Here is a 16,804-nt window from a genome sequence, read left to right on the forward strand (position 1 = left end):
ACGGCCAGATTTTAGGCTTTGTGAGCCATGTATTCCCTGTTGCAATAACTCAGCTCTGCCATCGTGGTGCCAAAGCAGCGTAGACTGTACAGAAAGGAATGGGCATGGTGGTACCACAGTAAATCTTATTTTATAAAGCAAACAGTGAGACATAGTTTCTTGCCTGGTGTAGAGAAGAGACCAATATCAAGATCTAGAACTCTGGAAACTTCCCATGGTACCAGTGTCTAAATCTCCCTCCATCCTCAGCTCTGAAAGATGTCATTAGGAGCCAACAAAGCATTTGACAGGCAATATTAAGCTCTCCAAACCTGCTTCTTCTCAGGAAAATATTAGCAGTGATGTCTACTCAGGAAAGTATTTCTCCCAGATACATTCAGAGCCTGTGCAGTGATACAGTCAGGCCACTTCTTAGGCAGCAGTGGAGTTCCAAAGCCAGCGTTTCAGACAGAAGTCTCGCACCACCGAAATTACCTGTGAAAATTCCTGCAGTCACCTTAAATTAGAATATATCAATACATGGATTGAAAGCCATGAGGTAGACTCAAGGAAGGGGTGAAAGGCAAGTCCACATGCAGATAGATAAAGGCGTATGTAGGAGTGTTGCTTCTTTATAAGAACAGTCCTATCCCAGCAGGTGCGGAACTGTAAAGTGTCCTACTTGCCAGAGGGTTCCTCCCATTTTCGTTTAACATTAAGGCTCCTGTACCTTTGGTTTGCATTAATATCTGTGTTACTTTTTTGAGAATTCATATAGTTGAAAGCAAGAGCATAGGTACCTGTCATAAGCCCTCAACAATTACGTGTCAGACTTGATCCTAAACCTGCTCGTGTGATCGTAAGCGCATACACACCATTCATGGAAATGTTGTAGAAAACCTGGCATTCCGCTTCCTGCCACCACCTGCTGTCATCGTAGGAATGCCTGTCACACTCACACCCTGGGCATTCGGTTTTTTCTTGCCAAGGGAGAAGAAATCATTGAGGCAAGTAGGTGTGCATGATACAGCCCCACAGGCTACCTTATGCTATCTTCAGTTTTTATAAAATGTGATACGAGGTATTTCATTAAGATACTCATCGAGCTGCAGTAACTTTCCCAGGTTGCTCAGCTAGTTGGTTACAGAGCGAAGTTTAAATCTCAGCCTCCTCATCTGTGAAGTGGGAATAAAAATACGGCAGCCTCACAGGGTTATTGTAAGGAGCAGATTCGTTTTAAAATAACCCGGAATGATCCCTGACTCAATAAATGTCAGCTGTCATTTTTATCTGAGCTCTTGTCCACAACTCGACTGATTCCATATGGATGGACTCCACTGGCTGCCTGCAAGGTGCTAGATGTAAGATGACCATCATCTCAGTTGAATGAGGGCCAGTGATGCAGCAGGAGCTTTGCCTCTCATCCTCAATGAATTATTCCGGTTCCGACAGGATAATAACAAGACACAAGAGATGTGATGAGCTTTCTAAATGTACGTGTCCCCGAGAAAATGGACCTCCTCTCTCTGATTGTCACTTGAAAGAATAATGGAGGAGGATCAAGGGCACACAGGGACCGTGAACGTTTGAGGAGGAATCTGCTGCTTTATAGAATTTGGTTTGCTTCCACTGACCTCTCCTACCCCAGGGGGAGGGGAAGAAAAGACTCAATTACTCAAAGCAGAGGTCGAAATATTTTAGGGTTTATGAGCCATGCTGTTTCTGTCACAAGTCCTCAGCTCTGCCACTGTAGCGCAAAAGCAGCCGTTGACAATCTGTAAATGAATCACTTTGGCTGTGTTCCACTGAAACTTTATTTATGGACACTGAAATTTGAATTTCATGTAATTTTCATGTATCACAAAATATTATTCTGATTTTTTTCCCCAACTGTTTAAAAAATGTAAAAACTATTCTTAGTTCCCAGGTGGTACAAAAAGAGGCAGCAGGCTGGGTTTGTCCCCCAGGCCATAGTTTGCTAGCCCTGACAGCACCAGCCAGAGAGTCAGACCTGTTACGGTTCACCGGTTGTTTGACTGAAGAAATTATCTCACATGTCTGGACCTCAGTTTCCTCTAGTGAGAACAAGAGACTTATCCTAAAGGAGCCCTGGGGTTCCTTCTAGCACTAAAAGGCCAAGGCTGTGTGGTTGTCATGTGGTTTTACAATCAGGCAAGCCTGGGCTTGGGCAAGTTCCTAAGCCTCCCAGTGCCTCGGTCGCCTCATCTGTAAAGTGGGGATAAAAGTGATGTCAACTTTAGGGTTGCTGTGAAGATTCAACTGATAGGATACTTGTGAATCCCTTTAGTCACTTGTCCAAAAAACATTTATTATACCTAGTATATACTGAATAAGTGCTAACTGTTGTATTCTTTTTTAAAAAGCTGAATTCCTATTAATATAATACTTTTTAAAAGACAGCTCTGGGGCTTCCCTGGTGGCGCAGTGGTTGAGAATCCGCCTGCCGATGCAGGAGACACGGGTTCGTGCCCTGGTCCGGGAGGATCCCACGTGCCGCGGAGCAACTAAGCCCGTGAGCCATGGCCGCTAGGCCTGCGCGTCCGGAGCCTGTGCTCCGCAACGGGAGAGGCCACAACAGTGAGAGGCCCGCGTACCGCAAAAAAAAAAAAAAAAAAAAAAAAAAAAAGACAGCTCTGCACCCTTTGACTAGAGAGTGGTTTTCTTCACAGCCCTGTGATAAAAAGCTAGCCTGAGTGGCAGGGAGGGGCTGCACCTTTTGAACAAAGCCCTGTAATTTGTATCCACTACTGTTGTCTTCTCTCCACGTAATGAAAGCAAAGAACAAATTTTGATAAATGAACCTGGCATCTCTGTATACAGCTCTCTCACTCCACCCAGTGGCAGGAAGTCAGTGGTAAATCATGCAGAAGAGGTGGAGAATTTTTAAAGATTTTAATAATTATTATTATTCTTTTTATAATATCCTCTACCAATAGAGCAAGATTTCATTTTAAAATCCATCCCCTTTGGCTCTCTATGTATTTCTGTTTTTAAGGCGTGCAGTGGGTAGGTAACGATTTAGCTGAGTGGCTTTCAACAGGCAGATATGAAGAAATGCCTAAAGTTCGACCAGCATGAGTTGATCAGTTAACTGTATAGGTGGTTATTGAAAGTGTTGTCCTGAAGCCTCATTAAAAAGCAATGCAGCGTTTAATAAATATTAGAGCCTGTCAGCAGCGCAATTTAAATGTGGGGAAGAGATCAATTTCCTTTGTAATTGGGTACACAGGCATAAACAGTCTGTTTGGAACTCTTGATTCTGCATCACAGTTTAAAGCAGCTATGATGGTTTCTATTTAGAAATAAAGACTGGGGAGGGAATGGGAGATGTCTGCCACTTGGCAAATCAGGAAGAAACTAACCTGAAATGCTCACCTAATATCCTTAACAAAAGGAATCCACAAACCACCCAGGCTCCCTCTGTTCCTCTTTTCTTTTCCAGTGACCCCATTTCAGTGACTGCTGTTTTTCTTTCTAACCCTCTTCTCTGTGCCTCCCCACTTCCCCTTCCAGCTGCCCTCTCAACAGGAACCAGGAAGCGACTTGTCATTCCTCTGCAAGGCATGGTCCGTGGGCAGCAGGGCCTGCCCTGGCTTTGCTCCTCCCTGGCCTGTCCCTAGCTCTGCCAGCCGAGCAGAAACCGGTCAGGGTGCTGGAAGGGAGATTCTGGCAGGGTCAGGGTAGGGCTGCCGCAGAAAGGACTTGGCCACCTCACTTGTTTTCCCCTCACTCTCTGTTTGGCTCTTTGTCTCTCATTCTCTTCGTTGTCTCTGTCTCTATCTCCTCTTTCATCCCTTCTGCCTCTCTCTCTCTTTTTTTTTTTTTTTTTTTGTCTCTTTCCCTTTCTCCCTCTCTGTCTGTCTGTGTGTCTCTCTCCTGCCTCTCTTTCTGCTTTCTTTTCGACTCTCCTGCCTCGGGCTCTTCCATGCCTTCTGTCTCATCTGTTCTCTGTGTGTGTGTGTGCTTCTCTCTTTCCTGCCTCTGTTTCTGACACCCCCCCCACACACACACCTCACGTGACAGATTTGCACCTGACCAAGGCCCCTCTGTCTGTGCTCCCTTCCTCCTCATGCTCCTGTGCCCGAGCTTTATATTTCAGGGCGAGGTTCTCTTCCAAAGCTGCTTGGTTCTGAGCCTGCCTAGTATGTGCTTAATAATTAAGGCTGTAATTAAAGTGTAACTGCAAGTATAATTACGATTCACTTTCGTGGATCCTGGAATGATGAAGCGATTAGGCATTTTGATACGGCCCCGCAGGAGTAGCTGGAGGGAGAGAAGGGCCGCGTGTTTGTGTGGCGCTGCCCCACCCTCTCTTACCCTGGCCCCGCTGGCTAGTTGTTAACCTTGAGCACAGCAGCCTCTTGTGCCTGGGCGGCCGGCAGGGGCAGCAGCTTGGGGTCCTCCCTCAAGGGCACTCAGTACAGCCAGTTAACACATGGACCTTCTTAGAGGAAAGAGGCCATGACAGAAGCCCCTGAGAACTTTTTTTTTTTTTTTTTTTTTTTTTTTCGGTATGCGGGCCTCTCACTGTTGTGGCCTCTCCCGTTGCGGAGCACAGGCTCCGGACGCGCAGGCTCAGCGGCCATGGCTCACGGGCTTAGTCGCTCCGCGGCATGTGGGATCTTCCCGGACCGGGGCACGAACCCGTGTCTCCTGCATCGGCAGGCGGATTCTCAACCACTGCGCCACCAGGGAAGCCCCCTGAGAACTTAAGAGAAAGCTCAGGAGCAACCCTCCTCATTTTCTCTCAGGCCATTTGGGGTTTTGATTTCAACCTCCTGAAAACGTGTTATTTGGGGGTGTTGGGTCAGCAGTGTGATCGGAAGAGGACTCACACACACTCGCTTTCGCCTCGAGCACACTCTGTATGGATGAGCCCATCTGTAGTTATTCAATCCATCTACAGACACATCCTGTGTGGGGGATGCTATGCTGAGCCTGGAGGTTCGCGGTGAGCAAGGCCGACCGAGTGGCAGCCCTCGTGAAGCGTATGCTTAGTGGGGACAAGAGCAACATCAATAAGCAGTCCAATTAGTGCTGTGTGATTTTAGAGGTACTAAGTATTCTAGAAGCTCATTTTACAATCCCCTCCTCTGGATTGGGGGTTGGGATGTGGTGACAAGAAGGCATCTCCAAAGAAATGTCATTTAAACAGGTAGCTCATGGACGTATGGTGTCTGCCCAGCAGAGAGGGCAACAGAGCTCCAGTTGGAGGGCACAGCAGGCCAAAGCCCCAGCTTGTCTGTAGGTTCACAGATTTCTTTGTCAGTCATTTTCCCCCCTTGGGAATATCTGGTGCTAAGTTGGGTGCTGAAGAGGGGATTAATTAAGGAACTGGCTAGCTGGTTATATCAGTCCATTTATCCCCCCCCACCCCCCGAAAAAGTGATCAGGAGCTTATTTCAACCATACACATGGAAAGGAACTCAGCTAAACATGAACAAACAGTTCTTTCAGTGGCAGGAACCATAATAAAGTTGCCTCAGGAAGAGGAGGGTCTGACTTGGAGGCAGACCTCAGCAACATCATTCTAGCACTTGTCTCTTCACTTGACTTCTTCACCCCCTGAGTATTTGCACAGCCTTTCTCTTATCTGTTTACTTGTGACTGGTAAGTCCTTTTCATGCTACTACTTTCTGTTTCTTGGAAACTACTCATTGAGATTCTCTAGAGAGCGAATCTAATTGGACGAGCTAATGACCATGGTCTGTGTTTGGACCACCCTTGGATCAGGTGCAGTCAGTGTCTTGGGAACCATCGAGGTCCGCCTTGGGACAGAGAATACCCCGCAATCCCTCATAGAGCAGGGGACGGTGGGGATGAAAGTTTTAGCCAGAAGGGGAGATTGGAAAGAGGAGACATCCTAGTTGTGTGTGTTCCTTGTTCTTAAATAACTTATAGCCTCATTGAGGTTCAGATGATCTCATGCATGGGAAAGTGCTGTGTGTTTTAAATGTCAAACAGGAGTCACCAGGAAATCAAAAGAGTCTGAAAAGCGAAGGATTTTTGAAACCAAATCCTGCCAGTCAGCCGCTAAGCCTCAGTGCTCTTGGCTTAAAAAAAAAAAAAAAAAGAACTGATTTATAAACACCGAAGTCACAAGTTCATTTAGAAACATCGAGCTCACAGAGTCCTTGTAAGGGTCAAATAAAGTAATGTGGGAGGACTTTGTAAATCAGAGATTTTTTTTATCGCTGTTATGATGATGATGATGACAGATATTTACAAAATCATAAGAAGGACTTATTCAAGTATAGCGTGGATGTTTCAAGCATTGCCGAATGCTCATTGCACTGCTTCCTATTACGAGCCATGCTCGCTAGACTAGCCTTTAACTTACTTGTGCCTCAGTCCTCTCCTCTGTAAAAGGAAGATCATAATAGAAGCTATCTCAGGGTTTCTACTGAGGAACAAAGGAGCTAGTGTACTTAGAACCCCAGAACAATGTGTGACCCATGCTAAGTGATAGCTGCTATTATTGCTTTTATTATTATTATAGCCACTACTAGCACAGGTAATTCAGTCCAGTTAGACAGAGCTTGGCAGGCACGGTGAGACCTGTACCCACAGGAGGAATCACATGGAGGAAAGGCAGATTAGAAGGTGAGAAATGTTCAGGCAGATGAGACTGCCTCTTGGGGTGATGCATGGGGATCTTGGGAGCTGTGTATTGAGAAAGGAAGAGGGAGAAGAGCCTTTTGTATCTTAACATAGATTTCTTCCCTGGCAGGTTGGAGGCCAGGTGGAGAGTGAGTGCTAGTCCATGTCTCTGTTGAAGGAGATAAACATTTCCATATTTAACTTGCATTGACCTCCTGGTGCAAAGACTGATTCGATTCTGAGTCTGTCAGGACTTTGATTCATGCTGCGTCACTACTCCATGAAAGCACTGCCTACAGGTTAATGTTAGAATCCCTTAGCTTGGTACCCAACACCTCCCACAGTGTGATCCTCTGTCCTACTTTTCAACCTCTGGGACCTTGGCTGAAACGTTACCAAATGAATCAGAACGCACACTGAGGTTGTTCTTAATGAAATAATAAATCTTTACATCTGCATTAGTTAAGTACCAGTGTGAAACAAATTGCCCCGAAATTTAGCTGATTAACCTAAGGAACATTGATCATCTTGAAGTTTCTGTGGTGGGGAGTCCAGGGCTGGCTTAGCTGGGCCCTCTGACTCAAGGTCTGTCACAAGTACAATCACATTGTTGCAGCCTGGGGTCCTGTCACAGCCTGCCTTGGGGAGGGTCGCCTCCGGGCACACTCCCTTGGTTGTTGACAGGATGCAGCTCCTCATGGGTTGTTGGAATGAAGGCCTCAGTTCCTCCTTGGCTTTGGGCTGGAGGCTGCCCTGAGTTCCTTACCTCGTGAGCTTCTCCATAGAGCAGCCCATCGCCCACAGCGTGGAAGTTGGCTTCGTCAGAGTGAACACACAGAAAGTGGACTTGGTCTCAGAAGTGACCTTCCATTACTTTTGCTATATTCTTGTTCATTAGAGGCAGGTCCCTGGCTCCAGCCCACACTCAAGGGGCGTGAGCGCCAAGAAGTTGGGATCAATGATTTGAGAGCCACTTTAGAAGCTGCCTCCCACCCTTACAAAGTAGTATGTCAGTTAAAGTAATGCTGACTCCCGTAACAACAGGTATGTGTTGAAATGTCAGAGGCAACATACTAGAAGTTTCTTTCTCATACATTTAAAGTCAGAGAGGGCTCTGCTCTACAGGGTTACTCAAGCATCCGGGCTGAGGGAGTCGTTGTCTTCTGAAAAAAGTGTCTTCCAAGGTTGTCTTAGCTGACAGCGTTCCAGAAGACAGACAAGGAAAACCAAGAGAGAGAGAATATAGAGAGTACCAATGGAGATGTTATGGGCATGCTTTTCATTTCTGCTCACAGTATATTGGCCAGAACTCAGTCACATGAACCTCCCATCTGCAAGGGAACCTGGGAAATGCAGCTCCTGTTTGGGCAGCCACTTCCCAGCAGTAGCTCTCCCCCTCCCGTAGCAGAGGAGCATGGATCTTTGGAAGACAGCCAGCCGTGACTGCCACAGAGACTTTGCCTTTTACAAACTGCTGTCACATGTATTATTTCATCTGCTTCTCATGTCAACCTGTGCTACCAGCATTATTACCTCATTTTAAAGACAGGGAAACAGACAAGCATGTCGTTAGAACATAATTAAAAAGAGCAGGATTCAAGTACCATCTCTGCCTCTTACAACCTGTGTGACTATGGAGAAGTTCCCCTGTGAAACTCTCTGTGCCTCAGTTATCTCATCTGTGAAACATGGACAATGGGATTTATAAGTCATTGTAAAGTTTTCATAGGCCCCATGTAAGTCACTTAGCATTATATCTGGTATGCAAGATTAGCATTACACTGGTATGCACGTGCTCAATCAGTATTAGTTATGAGGAAGATGATCACAGTGTTATGTCTGGAGATAAAGAAGCTGAGGCGCAAAGGAGTTAAATGATTTACCCAAAATTTTGCAACTAATAGAGTGGCCAGCCAGGATGGGTGACTGGGAATTTTAGGTAACAACTTCTCTACCTTTCAAGTTCTTGCTTGCTCTAGAGGACATTGGTCAAATTCCTGTGTAAAGTTGCAGTGAGTCAGCCTTGACCCGAAGACACAGTGCCCAGTGTCCCCTTCACCATGGCGCTGGTGGACCCAGGGTCCCGGGAAAATCAACACTGCACCACCTTCTCAGCTCATCTGCTCCTCCTCAACTTGGCCTTTGCCTTTTTGTATGAAACATGCTGACCGAGCACCTCCTTTTAATTTATGCTCTGAGGTCCTCCAAGGCCTATATTTCAAGGTCTTTGTTTATAAATAGGCTCTGTCTTGCTAACTAGATGAAAGCACAGGAGATGATGTAAGATGAGATGTTTCATTAAGACACTTAAATTTTATCACGTTTCCGCAGGGGCTTGTTCACACTGAAAGAAGAGAAAAGCATTTCGCATGTTAAGTAGTCATCAAAGAACACATTTGGGTAGGGTAGCTTGGCCTGCAAATGCTACAGATCCACAAGAAATGGCCAGGAGACATCATCAGAGACTACGATGTTCATTTTCATGGCATCTGACCTTTTTGTTATATAGAGCGGGGAAGAAGCATAAATGGACACATTGAATACTGTCATTGTCTCCAAGCAGTGGATTCATGGCCTTAGGTGGGCAGATTCTCTGAACTTCAGATCTCAGATTAGGTCACAACTCAGACCCTTCGTTTCAAGAGATCAATAAGACAAAAGACTTCTGGAATGGGCCAAAAGTACATTAAGTCCACTTGAGTGTGGATTATCAGCAGAAATTTCAGCTTCTATCAGTAAAAAATGTCCATTAGCCTCTTGCAAGTCCTATCTTTCATCTTTTTTTCTAGCTGGACCATCACTTGATACAGATCTTGTCACATCATCTTTCCCGTCAATGCCATTGATTAGAACCTGAATTCAATTTACTTCCTGGTGAAAAGCCACAGATAGATTAGTCCTGGGCACCCTCATGTATTACTGCCAGTACTCCATACCATCCCAACGCCTTGATTGACCATTCTCTTGCTTATTTTTTGTACATAACTTTTTCTTTACATTCCGTATTCAGACTATTCAATCAAAGGATAAATCCATTTTAGAATATTTTCCTCTTTCAAACTAGTTGAACAAGGTGTTGTTAATCTCTCTTTGTTCACAGTCTTCTAAGAACCTCATATTTCCATTTTTTTTTTAATGCCAGAGAAAATATAGGCAGTATCTTTTTAAATGCCAGGCATTTGAGGTGAAAGAGGAAAAAAATAAATTTGTCATCTGGATATATCTAAATAGCCAGATCTGGAAAATAAAAGGCTGAACTGAGTTGTAATTAAATGGTGTTAGGAGAATCGGGCATCCCATGATTTCAGATTGTACAAAACTTCCTGAGGCACCACCTCCAGTTCCATCTCAGTGACTCTACACCGTCCCCCCACCCCCTTCCAGGAACCAATGTCCATGAGGCCCAGAACATTCTCAGTAACAGCGGACTCCCCATTACTTCGGCCGCCGACCTGGAGGATGCAGCCAAGAAAGCTGTGGCCAGCGTGGCTGGGAAGTGATGTCTTTGTCCGGATCCCTTGGAAGAAGAAGTGCATTTACCCATAAAAAGTGATGGTTCTCTCATCACTGTGAAGAAAATGGTTCTCCCACTGGGGAAAAAACAGGGAAGGGAGGAGCAAGAATCACTGTTTAAAAAACTCCAATCTGTATTTTCTTGAATATCTAGACAGCCTAAATAATCTGATTTCCCTTATAGTCTTCATTACATTCATGCCCTGCATTCTAATACTTCTCTGTCACGGTGAGCTAGCTCGGTAGGCATTATTTTGCCAACTTTGGGGAGCAGTCTGTGTGGCCAAGCAGTGTGCAAGTGAGATCAGACCCTGGTTCATTTACAACAATTTTGGTGAGCATTTAATCCTGTGTAATAAAAAAAAAAAAAAAAAATCACAGGCTGTAAAAAAAAAACTCAGACAAGATTACATTTAACAGTTTTACCACCAAAAGGTGCAGCTAAGACATTGAAACAAACAGATGTTATAAACTGCAAAAGTTTTTACAATTTCCAACATGTTTAGAAAATCCATAAATATTACAAAATATATTTTACAATGAAAGATCTGCAGTCAATACCCCGTACATGTATCCTACCATTTGCCTTAATATTGAATACACTGTTTACCTCACACTAAAAGCCAGAAGCCTTATTTGTGATTTTGGAGTAGAAGTTTCTCTTTTCATATCAAAACTGAAGAAGGTTGATTCTTATGGAAATCTCTGACTCTCATTTCAAGATGAGACAACACTGAAAATTAAATTATGCTGCAAGTGTCACTGTCTTCTCTTCCCTCCCGTTTTCCCTCAGAATCTACCACCTGGGAAAATGTAATCGGGAGAATGTGGCTTTTTTGCAGTGTCCATTTTTATGGTGGGAAAGAATGTGATTTAGGTTTTTGTTTAAATTTTGGTAAATTTTTTTCTGTACAGAAATGCAAATAAAATCCTCTGTTTTGTAAACTCTAATATCTGTGTTTCTTATTTTAATCAATTTTATTCCTCAAACAATATTTTTCTTTTACTGAGACACTAGCCTTAGTGTCTTAGGCATATCTCCAAAGTTAGAAAATTTGGGTTGTCCCAGGACTATTCCAGTTCTACTCAACTTTATCAGCAACCATATCTGTTAAGAGATTATTTAATGAAAGAATGAGCATTATATACACACCAGAAGCCCAGGTAAGTGCCACAGATGTCTAATAGGTTAAAATCTGACCTCAGTTTGCATAAGGAAGTATACAGACATAACCTCCTCCCATATATGAGGCTCAGGTGCCAACATTAACAGTTTTCCTCTCAATGTACAAATGTGTCACAGACCAAACCTTTCCGTTGGTCTTTGTTTTGTTTTCTTTTTTTTCCAGTTTTTACATTGTTCTCATAAATTTCATATCTGGACAAAAGTTAAAGAGTCATTCTTTTATAGATCCATATTTGCCATGGAGAAAGAGCTCATTTGATAGATCAGTCTTATGTCCTTTCTTAATTGTTATGCAATGCACGAAAAATATTAACAGTGTCTTTGTCTTTTTAAGTGTGTTTTGGGTTTTGATAGATTAGTTAGTATTGTAAAAGAAATAATGTATACTCTGTCATTTAGACAAAAATTACATATTTAGCTCTTTTACCCTTTGTAAAAGCTTGTGTTCACATGGCTGTATATATTGATGTTTCTAATCAATACTGTTTGGAGGAGGGGATAAAGAAATTAAATCATTCATGTGATTATTTTATAACAGGGTTAATAACAAGCAAATAGTCCTTTATTTTCAAATAAGTGGGAAGCTTTATTTTCTTGGAAGCTCAAAGTATTGAGTTTACGTTGCTTGCATAGTATCCCTGTTGCTCAGCACAGTATAGCTTCCATAAATTTTTATGGAATGAATTTCTGGTGTGTGTGTAGCCACAGCTATACTCAGTACAGAGTAGAAGTGGGGGCACTTGGTGTTGGTTGTGGATCTGAAGTCCATACATTACCTCCTCCAGGGTGCCCTACATTTCTGACCTTCTGGCGTCCCCTTCGAGTCTTTGTCTCAGCTGTACTGTATGTAAGGGTGAAAAACAATTTCCTTTAAATTTGAATAGTATTTTTTAAACTTGGCCCTATCCTAAGCAAGAATATCCACGAAAGGAGGTGACAGTCTAAACACAGCACTCAGTATCCAAGAAGCTTGAAAAGTAGTACACACTTTTTTACCCAAACTGCTCTTTGCACATAAGAGTTTAGTGGATTTGCTAGTCTACCATGTCAGTCTCCTAGAACCAGCATCAGATTTAGAGGAGATTAAAGTCCTGACCCTTTCACTTGCCAACATTCACTTCTTTGGGTTGAATAATCTCTCCTTTGTATAGATTCTTTTGTAGTGGCACAAAACCAACTCAAGCTTAAAAAAAAAGCTTTCTTTAAAAAAAAAAGAAATAGTAATTATGTAATTACAATTTGTTCTTGTAATTACAAAAGGCAGATGTTTTTGGTTACAGTTAAGGCTAGATCTGGAAACTCAGAGCCTCAGAACGTGAACTCTGCATCTCATAGCAGTTTGTCTCTGTGTTGGTTTCATTCTCAGGCAGCCCATTTCTACAAGGTGGCAAAATGGCTGCTGGCAATCCCAGGTACATATTCTCAAGTTTAACATCCCTAAGGGAGAAGGAGTGGGGCAGGGGGCAAGAAAGAGTAAAGGATGGAAGAAAGGGAGGGTGGGAGGGAGAGGGAGAAGGAGAGTGGGAGAGAGAAAGAGAAGGGAGAGAGGAAGGAAGGAAGGGAGGAAGGGAGGGAGGAAAGAAGGAAAGAGGGGAGGGAGGGAGGGAAGGAAGGGAGGAAGGAAGAGAAGGAAGGTGAGGTTGGTTCTCTCCTGGTAATTTTAAGACACATTCCAGAATTGAGATGATCAACTTTAGGTCAAGAACCTATCCCTGAACCAGTCCTCTGGCCAGGAGTTTACAGGGTTCTGATGAGTCCAGACTGGGTTAAATACCCACTTGTTGGCCTGAGAACGAGACCACCCTCACCCAAACTACCAGAGCTGAGAGTAAGAAATGGAGGGGTAATTCCATAAGGAAATTGGGTATCCAATAAGAAGAAGCAGTGTTTTCTGGGAAAGAAAAATAAGAGATGATAACCATAGTCATCAACCATAGAGCAATGATGTTGAACCAGTTGTTCTGTAAGGACTGTTCCAACTCTGAAATGCCATGATTTTATTCTATTAATTTCTCACCATTTCTTTGGAGTCCATTCTTACCCATGCATACAGGTTACCAGGTTTTTTGAATAGATGCTGCTTGAGTCATCCAAATATTTGACTTCGATTTATTTGTCTTGAACAGTAATGTCCACATAAGAAGTAATGGCGTTGAGGCACTTTGCTCAATTTTAGTTTTCTATTTAAGTTGTAATTCAACTCATGAATTAGTAAAATAGCCAGGAAATTTTAAATGACCTGACTGGATCTGTGAATCACTTTTAGTTAGTTATTCTGTAGTCTATATGCTATGTCCATCCCTCTCGGTTTGCTTTCAGCAAGAAAAAAGATTATCATCCTAAAGAATTATTTTATTTTTATTCAAGGTTTTAATAAAATGAGAGGAAAAATTATGTTTTGACATTTCTAAATTAAATATTTAAAAATCTGATTATTTGCAGGATACAATGTATGTTCAAATAATTAAAATAAATGAAAACTCATATAATAGTGGTTAAAAAAAAAAACTGAGGAAGAGCAAGAAAGGTTATGTTCTTCCATATCCTTCTAGATCTGGAGTTGGCAAATTAAAGCCCAAGGGACTATTTAGTAAATAAAGTTTTATTGACACACAGCCGTGCCATTTATTTGCATTTTGTCTATGCTTGCTTTCATGCTACACTAGCAGAGTTAAGTAGCTGTGATAGAAATTTTATGGCCCTAGAATATTTACTTGTTGGCCCTTCACAGAACAAGCTTGCCAACCCCTTCTCTGTATATATTACCCTCAAAATGACAGCACAGATGATTGTTTCCAAACCTGGGAAAGGCAGATTTAGGCATTAAAGTGAAACATGAATAAGAGGAAATATGATCTTTGACCTTTGCATTTTAAACCCTGTGAAAATTGACTAGTCTGCAAAAGGCCATTTGCCAATGAAAACCTTTTAAATTATGTTGGTTTGCTTCTTTCCATCACCACAAGAACTGCCTGTACATAGCTCTTCGTGCTTCTGAACATACGGTATTCTTAACTACTTACAGGTGTATTGGAGTAATATCAAATCATGGCTACGAATACTGAACTCCCAAAGAGCTGTACCTATCGAGTCATACTCAAAGTGGTCCTGGCTAGAGAATTTTTTGTGCATAATTTAATCTTGAGGTCCTGGGAAGATGATAAGAAAGCGAAGGAAAAAGTGAATTCAGTGCACCTGATCCCTACAATATTGTTGTAAAGGCATTATTTCATTTTATCTTTGGGGAAACATAGTGAGATAAAGTTGTTTTGCTAAAGTTACATAGTTAACGCCAAAAATTAGGCTTCTGGACTTCTGGTTCTTGTGAAATTCTGTCACTTCTAGTGCATCATTGCCCAATAGAACTTCCTGTGATGATGACAATGATACGTGGTGCTGTCCATCGTACAGCCACATATGACCATTAAGCACAGAGAACTGAATTTTAAAGACTATTTAATTCCAAATAATTATTAGCCACTTGTTGCTGGTAGCTACCATTTTGGACAGCACGGCTCTGTAGTCTAAATCTACTGGTTTTTTATGCATTACTTTCACATCAGAGGAGCTCACATTGATTCAGTGCTTCCTTCCTTTGTTCTAGGAACTTTACAGCTGTTACCTTAATTAGTCCTCTTAGCATCCCAGTGACTCTCATTCCTCTATTACAGATGAGATGTTTTACAGGTGGTATGTATCTCAGGGCAGGTAAGAACATGACTAAGAACACAATACCGATAAGTGACTGGTCAGGGCTGAAGTCTGATATTCTGAATCCAAAGCTAGTGCTTTTTGTTTTAAACCTGTCATGACCCAAATCCAGTATAGTTGTGCTGCTGATAGCGTTGGATAATTTGAAAGAATGTTAGAGGCAAAGATGTTTAGCAAGCTGGGTGCTTGAATCGTTTGCCTTTTTAGTGTACCTTATACCTTGGAAAGGAAATTTTAAAAGCTGAAAGATCGTCCTGTGCAGTTGGACAAGTTGTATAGACTGTAATGGGAATGGCACCTTTCCACACTCACACAGTAAGACATAAGGCAGGGGCCATTTTCTAGGGACCTAATTCCAAGTGCCTTTTTGTTAATTCATTGCCTTCCCTGATATACAAAATGATGCCCACCCACAAGACAAAAGGCAGAGGGGCAGGAAAGGTTGAAGGCTGGAGACAGTATTATCATAGAAGTAGGAGAAAATTTAGATAGAAGTATCATTATTCTTCTGGAAAATTTAGGTCCAGAAGTCTTGTCTCATATTTTAATATTCAAAATAGGCCAGTTGCAATTCTTAGGAACCTTATGCCAGACATCACAAATCAATTAGATGTTATATGCCAACTATGGAAAAATATATCTTTTTTCTTGTTCCTCTCTTGTGTGTCCAGAGGCAGTGTGTGAAGGCATGGTTTTTTTGGTTTGTTTTTTTAACTGGGAGCCCTTCTAGCCCTTTTCCTAGCTACAGGAGAAAGAAATGAAATACAGTCATTATGTAGCAGTTATTTAGAGATCTGTTCTCAAAGATCAGACAGAAACTGGGATAGACTGGAAGATTTGGAGGTTCTTATTTGGAGTTAATTTTCATTTGTCTTTTAATGTTGACTATTCATGTACTCTAAATCCTTATAATTATTTCCCCTGAGGGGGGAGGGGAAAGTTTAAAAGACCTTATATTAAGAGCACAAGCTACAAACAAAGACTAGATAAACTACAATCTATTAAAATAAAGAAATTGTTTGCAGAAAGTTTTTCCAGAGAGTGGAAGCAACCCAAATGTCCATCAGCCAATGGCTGGATTAAAGAAATGGGGTATATCCATGTTCATGAATAAAAAGGAATGAAGTACAGGAATACTATAGCATGGATGAACCTTGAAAGCATTAAACCAAATGAAGGAATCCAGTCACAAAGGCCATATATTATATGATTCCACTTTTAGGAAATGTCCATGGTGCACAAATCTATAGAGATAACATGTAGATTAGTTGTTGCCAGGACTGGAGAGGAGAGGAGAATGGGGAGTGACTGCTAATGGGTTTTCTTTTGGGGTGACAAAAATGGTCTGAAGTTAGATAGCAGTGATGGATGCACAACTCTTTGAATATACTAAAAACCACTGAACTGTTTACTTTTCAGGGTGAATTTTATAGTATATGAATTCTCAATAAAGCTGTTAGAGATACAGGATGGATAGACAGATAGGTAGGTAGGAGGCCTTGTATTAGGAGTTGCATGTGTTAATAAAGGCATAGGTTGGGTTTTCTTTCCAGCTCTTCATTTATATTATCTCATGGGATTACAGTCAGGTGACCTTATCAGATAGTGATCATTTTGTGCATGTGTTCATGAGAGGAATAGTTAGTAACCTTGCTTACTGGATTCCAAAGAAAAACCTATTACTTTTTAAAAAACATTTGGACCTTTATTTAAGAAGTCATTTTTTCCCACCTCCAACACTATGTCTTGAAACATTTAAATTTATTGTTCTTTTTCAAATCACCCCCTGGTTTT

The 16,804-nt window shown here is 42.1% G+C and overlaps 1 protein-coding gene across 5 annotated transcripts in view; it reads left to right on the forward strand.

Moving 5' to 3' along the window:
• The window catches only part of SUCLG2 (succinate-CoA ligase GDP-forming subunit beta), a 621,393-nt gene that overhangs the window by 261,575 nt on the left and 343,014 nt on the right, over nt 1-16,804 (forward strand). For 2 of the 5 annotated variants that reach the window (XM_059075115.2, XM_067043692.1), the window contains one exon: nt 9,985-11,064. The exons of 2 other annotated variants lie outside the window; for them this stretch is intronic. In XM_059075115.2, the coding sequence (XP_058931098.1) occupies nt 9,985-10,100 (116 nt within the window). In that variant the 3' untranslated portion in view covers nt 10,101-11,064. Of the gene's footprint in view, nt 1-8,931; nt 11,065-16,804 lie in introns of those variants that run through there. One more of the 5 variants, XM_067043691.1, reaches the window with a different exon arrangement.

The sequence above is a fragment of the Kogia breviceps genome, chromosome 10, assembly GCF_026419965.1.
Source record: "Kogia breviceps isolate mKogBre1 chromosome 10, mKogBre1 haplotype 1, whole genome shotgun sequence".
Lineage (NCBI taxonomy): Eukaryota > Metazoa > Chordata > Mammalia > Artiodactyla > Physeteridae > Kogia > Kogia breviceps.